Source organism: Salmo trutta, chromosome 26 (genome assembly GCF_901001165.1).
Source record: "Salmo trutta chromosome 26, fSalTru1.1, whole genome shotgun sequence".
In the NCBI taxonomy this organism is placed as follows: Eukaryota; Metazoa; Chordata; class Actinopteri; order Salmoniformes; family Salmonidae; genus Salmo; species Salmo trutta.
This window is the reverse complement of record NC_042982.1, coordinates 34,946,409-34,957,271: the sequence shown is the minus strand read 5'-3', so window position 1 is coordinate 34,957,271 and position 10,863 is coordinate 34,946,409. Positions and strand designations below refer to the sequence as shown.

At 37.9% G+C, this 10,863-nt stretch overlaps 1 protein-coding gene across 1 annotated transcript; it reads right to left on the bottom strand.

The window, feature by feature from the left end:
* Positions 1-470: 470 nt before the first annotated feature.
* LOC115163897 (olfactory receptor 10G4-like) lies at positions 471-1,119 on the bottom strand. Its single transcript, XM_029716101.1, has one exon. The coding sequence runs from the start codon at positions 1,117-1,119 to the stop codon at positions 496-498; it is 624 nt and encodes a 207-aa protein (XP_029571961.1). The 3' UTR covers positions 471-495.
* Positions 1,120-10,863: the final 9,744 nt, after the last annotated feature.

Genomic DNA, 10,863 nt, shown 5'->3' with positions numbered 1-10,863 from the left:
TAGAGAATCAGGTGAGGGGAGTTCCTTACTAACCAGTGACCAATTAAGACCTAGAGAATCAGGTGAGGGGAGTTCCTAACTAACCAGTGACCAATTAAGATCTAGAGAATCAGGTGATGGGAGTTCCTAACTAAACTGTGACCAATTAAGACCTAGAGAATCAGGTGAGGGGAGTTCCTAACTAACCAGTGACCTTCAGTGACCAGTAAAATGCAGGAGTGAAAACCTGCAGACACATTGCCTTCCATGGAATGAGTTTGACACCTGTGATCTAAATCAACCAAACCTTGACACACTATTGTTGATTCACAGTTGAAACCTGACTGGTTAAATTGAGATAAAAACCACTGATGACTTTTCGCAAAATTCAATCAAAACTCAACATTGATTTAACATGTTTACATTGATGGTGATATAACATGGAAACAATATTGACTCAACTACTTTTGCTTGGAACAAGCAAGAAAAAAGAAATGGCTTGGGTAACCCTAACCGTTACATATTTGGATTAATTTCAGATCTCTTGAAAATATTTTTCAGGCGCCCTCGAATCTCCTTGGTTTTGAGACAATACACAAGTGGGTTCACAAGAGAGGGGCCCAGAGTAGAGCCAATGATTAGGCCATTTCTGTGAGAGAGCGTGAGAACCAAACCAACCCTGGTGACCAATATTAACAACACCTTGGGGATAAAGAAGCAAGCCACCACTATCATGTGGGAGACACAGGTGTTAAATGTTTTCTTCCTGTCTTTGGATGAAGACATTTGTATCACTACACAAACTATCTTCATGTATGAGAAGATTATCAAGGCTAAATTAACCCATAATACAGCAGTCCCCACAGCAGAAATTGCATTGAAATAATATGTAGGATTCACACATGCTGCTCTTACTAAGGCTGCATATTCACAAAAGCTGTATTGGAGTTTATTTGAGCCACAAAAGGGCAGATTGTTCACTAAGCCAGTCAACAAACTAGCAAATATGCAGCCTACCGCCCAAGTGGCTATTATAAGTAAACATACATTTGTATTAGTTAAGATAGTCTGATATCGAAGAGGATATGAAATTGCAATAAGGCGATCATAAGCCATCAGAGCAATAGCGAAGGGTTCCATAGCGCTTCCTAAATTAAATAAGAAGCACTGTATCATGCAGGGTGCATAGGGGACTCTTCTCTCCTCACCAAGGAGAACGTTAAGCATTGTAACACTAATGCCGCTGGTGTAGACTATGTCTACCGTTGCCAGCGAGCAAATAAAAAAGTACATGGGGGTATGTAGAGGCTTGTTGCATGCTATGACACAAATGTTGGTGATGCTTCCGATCAGAATGAGAAAGAGGACGAACAAAATGGCTGCTCCCACCAGCTTTGGGTGTTGCACATCATCCAATCCTGTGATGAGGAATTCTGTTACCGTATATGTTGTTCTGTTGTTTGGCTCCATGTTCCTGTAAAATAATTTAGAAAATAAAAGAGGCAAAATATTGTAAATTGATCCACAGTGATTTGCAGTGTGCCAGACATTTTTTCAATGTAGGCCAACATCACCAACTTCCATTATGTGCTTGAATATAGCAGCCATGTACCACAATCAGGACAGTATCTGTGGTCACTGATACGGTTCAGTTTGTATTTACTGCTACATGATGGAATATCTGTGAAAATAATTGCAGAAAACAGTCTGCATTGTCAAACTGGTGCATTGATTGTAACAGAAAATATATAATGAGAATCATCTAGAAAACATACTTTTGGTTACAAGGTCAAGTTTAGTTAATGGATTGTTAAGTTCAATACTTACCAGGTCAGACTTGTGCGCCAGGTTTCACACACAGCTGGTAGATGACACTCTGACCAGACTGGCATTGGATGTCTCTGAATATATCCCCTTTCTGAACCACCTTCTCTCAACCACTGGAGGAATCCCACGTCATGATTCTCATTAGACAGCTACATACTGATTGGTATCCAACAACAGGTGTAAAAACTGCACACTAGAACATGCATACATGGTGATTATCTATAAGGCACATAAAGATGGACATATTTTGAGTTTTTCTTTATCTGTAATTTGTTGAATTGGGCCTTTCATGAGTGAACTGTAATCATAGAGCTCCAAATCCCTAATGAGACAACCCAATCTCTCTCATAAATCTTGCATTGATGACAATGATGAATTCCATGCACAGATCTCAAGATCTGGACATCCCTCCCCCCTGCGCTTTATTCAGGCACAACCCAAATTATCGGCACCCTTGATATAGATGAGAAAAAAAGACTATGAAATAAATCATTGAAAGACTGAGCTATACTGTATGCACATTTTTTATTACATTTTTTATACTAATACAATTGCTCAGGGAAATATATTTTCTTTCTTAAGAGCTATCAATAATGGCTTTTTTATGGCAAGCCTCTTTGCCTCCCGAACAAGCTTTCTCACTGTGCGTGTGGCAAAGATACACTTTTGTCCTTTCCCAGGCAGGTTTAATAGTAATAGTAATCATACATTTCTTGATTGTTGCCCTAATAGTGGTAAGTGGTAAAATTGGTTTTTCAATAGTTTTTTTGTACCCATTGCCTGATTTCTGAAAGTCAACAGCTATTTGTTTCTGATCGTTTGTGAGTTCATTGCCTTTCTCTACGGTGATGGATGACAAATGGATTTGACATTCGTGTTACCTCATTTTTACACCCCAGTGAAACAGGAAGCTATGAAAGGCCAAAATACAGTTACTTAAAATGAGATTAACAGTAGAACAGTAGAAGGTTAATGCAAATAACATTTTGATAACATTTCTGTTAGATTATCTTTAAAAGAATTTAGACTATCTTTTTTAGATTTTTTACTTATGAAAGAAAATATTACTTATCCTCTCTGGCGCATGTGGGACGAACTCGTCCCACCTACGTAACATCCACTGAAATCCAGTGGCTCGATTTTTGAATCGTTAGAAATACTATTACTTCAATTTCTCAAACATATGACTATTTTACAGCTATTTAAAGACAAGAATCTCGTTAATCTAACCCCACTGTCCGATTTCAAAAAGGCTTTACAACGAAAGCAAAACATTAGATTATGTCAGCAGAGTGCCCAGCCAGAAATAATCAGACACCCATTTTTCAAGCTAGCATATCATGTCACATAAACCCAAACCACAGCTAAATGCAGCACTAACCTTTTATGATCTTCATCAGATGACACACCTAGGACATTATGTTATACAATACATGCATGTCTGTTCCATTAAATATTCCATTACCGTACTTCGAAGCATGTCAACCGCTGTTTAAAACCAATTTTTATGCCATTTATCTCGTAGAAAAACGATAATATTCCGACCGGGAATATGCATTGAGCCTAAACAGCCGAATTAAATTTCTCCTCAGGAGCGAATCGTGCACGCACCTCATTCAAAGGTCCTCTGATCCGCCACTTACCAAAGGCGATAATGTGTTTCAGCCTGAGGCTGCCTCGTCAACCTTCAGGTATTTCCCGGGTTCTGAGAGCCTATCGGAGCCCTGGGAATTGTCACGTTACAGCTAAGATCCTTACTTTTCAATAAACAGATGCAAGACGCACGACTCCTTGTCAGACAGGGTACTTCCTGCATGAAACCTTGTCAGGTTTTTGCCTGCCATAGGAGTTCTGTTATACTCACAGACACCATTCAAACAGTTTTAGAAAATTCAGAGTGTTTTCTATCCAAACCTGAACAATAATATGCATATTCTAGCTTCTGAGTTGGTGTAGGAGGCAGTTAAAAATGGGCACATATTTTTTCCAAAATTCTCAATACTGCCCCCTATCCCAAACAGGTTAACCTGTTATGGATAGGGGGCAGTATTTTCACGGCCGGATAAAAAACGTACCCGATTTAATCTGATTATTACTCCTGACCAGAAACTAGAATATGCATATAATTATTACCTTTGGATAGAAAACACTCCAAAGTTTCTAAAACTGTTTGAATGGTGTCTGTGAGTATAACAGAACTCATTTGGCAGGCCAAAACCTGAGAAGATACCTTACAGGAAGTGCCCTCTCTGACCATTTCTTGGCCTTCTACACTCTCTTTATTGAAAACTGAGGATCTCTGCTGTAACGTGACACTTCCTACGGCTCCCATAGGCTCTCAGAAGGCAGCAAACCGCTGAATGATGTCTTTGCAGGCCCAGGCTGAAAAACAGTAGCGCATTTAGATAGTGGTCGATCTGAGAACCATGAGACTGAGGCGCGTGCACGAGGCGACACCATGTTTTTATTCTTTTGTCTTTGAACGAAAACAACGACTCCCGGTCGGAATATTATCGCTTTTTTACGAGAAAAATTGCATAAAAATTGATTTTAAACACCGGTTGACATGCTTCGAAGTACGGTAATGGAATATTTAGAATTTTTTTGTCACGAAACGCGTCGGGCGCGTAACCCTTCGTCACCCTTCGGATAGTGTCTTGAACGCACAACAAAACGCCACTATTTGGATATAACTATGGATTATTTGGAACCAAACCAACATTTGTTATTGAAGTAGAAGTCCCGGGAGTGCATTCTGACGAAGAACAACAAAGGTAATCAAATTTTTCTTATAGTAAATCTGAGTTTGGTGAGGGTCAAACTTGGTGGGTGTCAAAATAGCTAGCCTGTGATGGCGAACTATCTACTCAGAATATTGCAAAATGTGCTTTCACCGAAAAGCTATTTTAAAATTGGACACCTCGATTGCATAAAGGAGTAATGTATCTATAATTCTTAAAATAATTGTTATGTTTTTTGTGAACGTTTATCGTGAGTAATTTAGTAAATTCACCGGAAGTGTTCGGTGGGAATGCTAGTTCTGAACGTCACATGGTAATGTAAAAAGCTGGTTTTTGATATAAATATGAACTTGATTGAACAAAACATGCATTTATTGTATAACATAATGTCCTAGGCGTGTCATCTGATGAAGATCATCAAAGGTTAGTGCTGCATTTAGCTGTGGTTTTGTTTTTTGTGACATTATATGCTAGCTTGAAAAATGGGTGTCTGATTATTTCTGGCTGGGTACTCTGCTGACATAATCTAATGTTTTGCTTTCATGGTAAAGCCTTTTTGAAATCGGACAGTGTGGTTAGATAAAGCAGAGTCTTGTCTTTAAAATTGTGTAAAATAGTCATATGTTTGAAAAATTGAATTTTTTGTATTTTTGAGGAATTTGTAATTCGCACCACGCCTATCATTGGATATTGGATCAGGTGTTCCGCTAGCAGAACGTCTAGATGTAAGACCCACCAATGGTGGGTTTGGCCTCAAAAGAAACTTGACCGCAAGTGAATCTTCCAGCAAGACAATAACCCCAAGCAGATATTAAAATCCTCAACTAAATGTTTAATTGACCACAAAAATCAACATTTTGCAATTGAACCCCATTGAAAACCTATGTTTTGAATTGACGAGGGCAGTCCATAAGCGCAGATCGAAGGATATCATGAATCTGGAAAGATTCTGTTAAGAGGAATGGTCTAAGATCCCTCCAAATGTGTTCTTCAATCTAATACAACATTATAGAAAAAGGCAAAGTGCCGTTATCCGTGCATGGGGAAGGTGCACAAAGTATTGAAAGCACGGGTGCCAATCATTTTGACACCTATATCATTTTTTGATTTTTTTTTACTATCCTATTTTTCTCTGAGCAATTGTATTAGTATGAAATAATATTGTTTTTCTTTTTTTTGCATACAGTATACAGTAGCTCAGTATTTTTTGCTCATCTTTATCAAGGGTGCCAATCATTTTGGTCGTGACTATGTTTTTTTAAATTATGACTTAGGCTGCTACCTTTTTAATACTGTATTCCATTGAGCTCCCCTCTCTCTCAACCTTTCAATATCTGTGAGTGTCATAAAGTTCGTCATCTGAGGAGGAGCAATCATCGGACCAACATGCAGCGCTTAAGGTGTTCATCTTCTTTTTATTTAGAAGGGAAAAAAAATACTCATACAAAAACAAACAACGAAAAACAGTCCCGTAAGGTGCTTAGACTATACAAGGAAACAACCACCCACAAACACAAGTGAAAACAAACACACTTAAATATGGCCTCCAATCAGAGAAAACAACAAACAGCTGCCTCTGATTGGAGGTCATTGACAAAACTAACATAGACATAGAAAAACTAGAAAACCCACATAGAAATAGAAAACATAGAACATCAACCAAAACCCCCGAAACACACTAAACAAACACCCCCTGCCACGCCCTGACCAAACTACAATAACAAACAACCCCTTTACTGGTCAGGACGTGACAGTGAGTAGGTTTTGTCATGTGATTCATTAGTGTAGTCACCCTTTCACAGACAGTGCGGTTCCAGGGGATCATTAAGGCTCAACGCAAAAATATATTGTAATCCCAAGGCATAGCTTGTCTAATGATATTAGTAAAGCATTTATACATTCCCTAGGAACAGAACTACCCCAGAGGGTTCCAGCATTAATAATTTATTCAAATAGGTAACAGCCCCATAGACTGTTCTGAGGTGTAATGTTCTGAGGTGTAATGTTCTCAGGTGTAAACAGACCAAAAGAACAAAGTGTGTGTATAAGCTTTCATGATTAGCTTTCATAGCCCATTCATAACCATAATAGAAGCAACCATAGTTGGCTACTGTAAAAAAAGGCCAACACCATGATTTGGTTACCTTATCTTTCAACATGAAAAGTCAAATGACTTTTAAAAAGAGAATGCAATATATTATTTTCACTTCATAGTATACAGTATAATCTTCTGTAATTAGCACAATTCTTTATGACCCAAAATATAAACCCTATTATTTGAGAATTCTTGGGCGTGTCAAAAGTGGTTGAAGGTCTGTGGTGTGATTGCAATGAAGACACACACCATTAGAATAAATACATTTTAGATAAACAAAAAAGGACAACATGGAGAACAAAAAATAGCTTAGTTGTTATTGCATGCATAGTGAAATCATAACAGCAAAACAGAAACACAGACACACGCACACACACACACACACACACGCTCCTCACTAATCACACACAAGGGAACTTAGTGTATGAGAGAGACACTAATTAGACAGTAATCCTTCAAGACTTAATTTGTTGTATGTTGTTGAAAGACAGGGGTTGCCTCTGAGAATCATGTACACTTCTAACAAACTTCTGTGTCTTGCAAGAACATGAAACATGTCAGCGTGTGTAAAAGAGGCGAAGTCAGGTGCAGGAGAGTAGCGTGATGTAAACAGGCGCACTTTAAAGTTCCAAAACGAGAGCAGAACATAAAACAAATGCGCTCAAAAACACGGAACATAAAAGTAAAGCACGTAAAAAGACACCACAGAAACATGGAACAATTACACACAAAACATGATGGGAAACAGAGGGTTAAATACAAGTAGATTGATTGGGGAAATGAAAACCAGGAGTGTATGAAACAAGACAAGACTAATGGACATATGAAAAATGGAGCGGCGATGACTAGAAAGCCGGTGATGATGATCGCCGAACGCCGCCCGAACAAGGAGAGGAGCGGACTTCGGCGGAAGTCGTGACAAAACAACACGTCAATCCACCCTTATACACAGTAGCAACGTAGGTTTTATATACAGTATTTTTTCTCAAATGTATTTTGTTTGGATAAATCATCAGAGGAAGTTTTAAGCGAACTAGAAAATTAAGTGACTACTTTTCAACTAGTCATGGATGCCTATAGGTGCATGACAATCACAAAAGCACTAAACTCTTATGAAAAGTAGAAGCATACTGTACCTCTCAAAGCTGTAGGTAGAGGTTATCCACAATGGGCTCCTTTTGTAGCAGTTGGTGCTTGTAACGCCAGGGTAGTGGGTTCAATTCCCGGGACCACCCATACATAAAATGTATGCATTCATGACTGTAAGTCGCTTTGGATAAAAGTGTCTGGTAAATTACATATATTTCATTTATTTATGTTCACATGATCAACCTAGTATCCATGCAAAATGTATGAAATGTGACATGAGAGTATGGACTGGATTGACCGCCTGCCGACAGAGTGACTGCATTTGGTAACCCCATTTAGTCAGATGCAGAGCCATGTATTAAGACTTGGGCCAACTTTTCAAATTCTGAATATTGTTCTAATTCTAGACAAAGTGGAACTGACAGCATTTTAGCAACATGACATTTGATTAAAATCTGTTCATATACACCCCCAGAAAGAATATTACATATTTTTCTTACATTTTCTGACAAGCGAGTGCTTAGATATGGTCATTTTTACCTTTTCATAAATTCATAGAATGTTTAGGAATGACGTATAGTAAGATATTTGTGAAAATTCTATTGCCTTATAGAGTGGGAAAGCAGCTGTGTGTTTGGACAATTAATAGACACTGCAGTAAATAAAACCGAATAAAAACATCTGTTCTGTCCAGGGCCGGAGTCTACACAGACCGGTATGCATTAGCCAATCAGAGCTACAGTAGGCGTATGTGCAAATAAACCATTTGCCACACGGGCCTGTCATCGTTCACTTTGAACTGGACTGTGTGTTTACAGGCAGTTGTAACAGCGCGACTTCAGATCTTTAGAACACATTCGGCAAAAGCCACAAAATACACCTGAATGGATTTCTGCCAGTGGAGGCTGCTGAGGGGAGGACTGGTCATAATAATGGCTGGAATGGAGTCAATGGAATGGTATCAAACACATATGTTGTTCATGGGTTTGATACCATTCCATTCACTCCATTCCAGCCATTATCATGAGCCGTCCTCCCCTCACCAGCCTCCACTGATTTCTGCAAATATGAAAATACCATGGGAGTCCTCTTACATTTGGAAACTTCATAATTCTACTGATCAAACAGCCATGAAAAGGTAGGCTCTCTCCCCTTCAGTTACCTATGCACATCAACAACATCAAGATCAACAACTAATGCTAGACAGAGTGAGATGAGCTAACATCTAACCAGGGAACATTAAATAAACCCTCTCAAACGTTTTTCAGCTAATTGGCTTTCAAAATTGCACTGATGAATGATCTGGAATAGTAGCCTACTGTCCTTCTGCAGCTTGCCTGCCAATGCATGCTTGTCCCACCCACGTTTAGACAACTGAATCGGAACGTGCCTGCCTGCCCACCATTTGATTGATGCCAAATACATTTGATTGACAAATAAGAGATATGCTAACTGTTGATAACAGTTATTCAAGTTCAGCATAACTAGCTAGCGAGCAAAGCGATTCACATTTCTTCCTAGCTAACCAAATGACACCTGCCGCATCTCTGGCTGTAGCCAATTAAAAACAATATGAGGGGAAAAAGTTGGTTATTTTATTTTTATGAACACAACAAATACAAAAACAGAAATATACAAACAAGAGTACATAAACCTAACAGATATATTTTCAATTTGTCAAAAAGTTTAATGGTGTGTATTGCTTTTTTGTTTTTACATTATGTCATAGGATCGTAAGGATTGGACCAAGGCGCAGCGGGTAAAGTGCTCATCTTCTTAATTTATATAAAGAAAACACTTAAACAAAATAAACAAATGACGAAAACAGTTCCATAAGGCTCCCAGGCAATACAGAAAATAACCACCCACAAAACACAAGTGAAACAAACACAACTAAATATGGCCTCCAATTAGAGACAACAACAACCAGCTGCCTCTAATTGGAGGTCATTGCCAAAAACCCAACATAGAAATAGAAAACTAGATATAAACATAGAAATAGAAAACATAGAACCTAAACCAAAAACACCGAAACACACAAAACAAACACCCCCTGCCGCACCCTGACCAAACTACAATGACAAATAACCCCTTTTACTGTTCAGGACGTGACACATTTACTGATAATTTCAAAATAATATTTAAATTCTATCTTAAATAATGTGAAGAGGATTTGTTCTCTGCCCACTTCATTTTATTGATAAAGAATCTTCCATGAAAAATAAACAAATGAACAATGAAAGTTAAATCAGGGTCCATATCATTTGGATCAAAATAAAACATAATATCAGAGTCTCTCAGATTAGCATTAATAGTAGTTTCTTTCAAAATAAAATCTTCTAACTCCAGAATCTTCGGACATCAGAACAGTCCCAAAATAAATGGTGAAGGGTTTCTGGGTCACAACCACAAAAAAAAAAAAATTGATAACACATTTGTTATCAATAGCTATTTTAAATCGGTGTATAATAAAGGTCTTTACAGGGTAGATTATATGAATGAGTTTGTATGATACTTCTTTCACCTTATTAGATACGATATTTGCCAGACAACAACAAGACTTTGTTCCAGTTCACTTGTTATAGCTATTGACTTGCCTAGTTAAATAAAGGTTAAACAATTATAGGGCTGTATTCCAGTACATTTTAGCAGAGGGAATAGTAACATCTTCACATAGTTTTCTTATATACATGTTATTACATTTATAGTATAAAAATGTCAATTCCTTCTAGTTGAATAGAGGCTGCAAAATCCTCAACAGTTGCACTTGGAGTATTGTTATATTCTCCTAAAAGAAGAATAGCACCTTTAGGGACAGCTCTAACAACAATTTGATACTCCTCAGGAGTGAATGTAACATTGTGTGTTCTTATGAATTCTCAATAATCATTATTCAATAATTGTTTAACCCAGATAATGTTGTTGTCAAACCAGTTCTGGAAAAATAAAGACTTGTTTTTGTATTTTATGTCTTTATTATTCCAGATTGTATACCTATGTGGGGGAAAAATTGTGTTTGTACATGAGATTCCAAGAAGTACTTGTTATTGAAAGTTAGCAAGCGTAATAGGGATTTTACCCACATCAAAGTTGCATTTGAGTAAGAATTCTAGACACCCAATCTGTTGGAAT

Bases quoted from the DNA above. Each gene is read 5' to 3' on its own strand.
- LOC115163897 (XM_029716101.1), bottom strand. From the start codon at position 1,119: ATGGAACCCTTCGCTATTGCTCTGATGGCTTATGATCGCCTTATTGCA.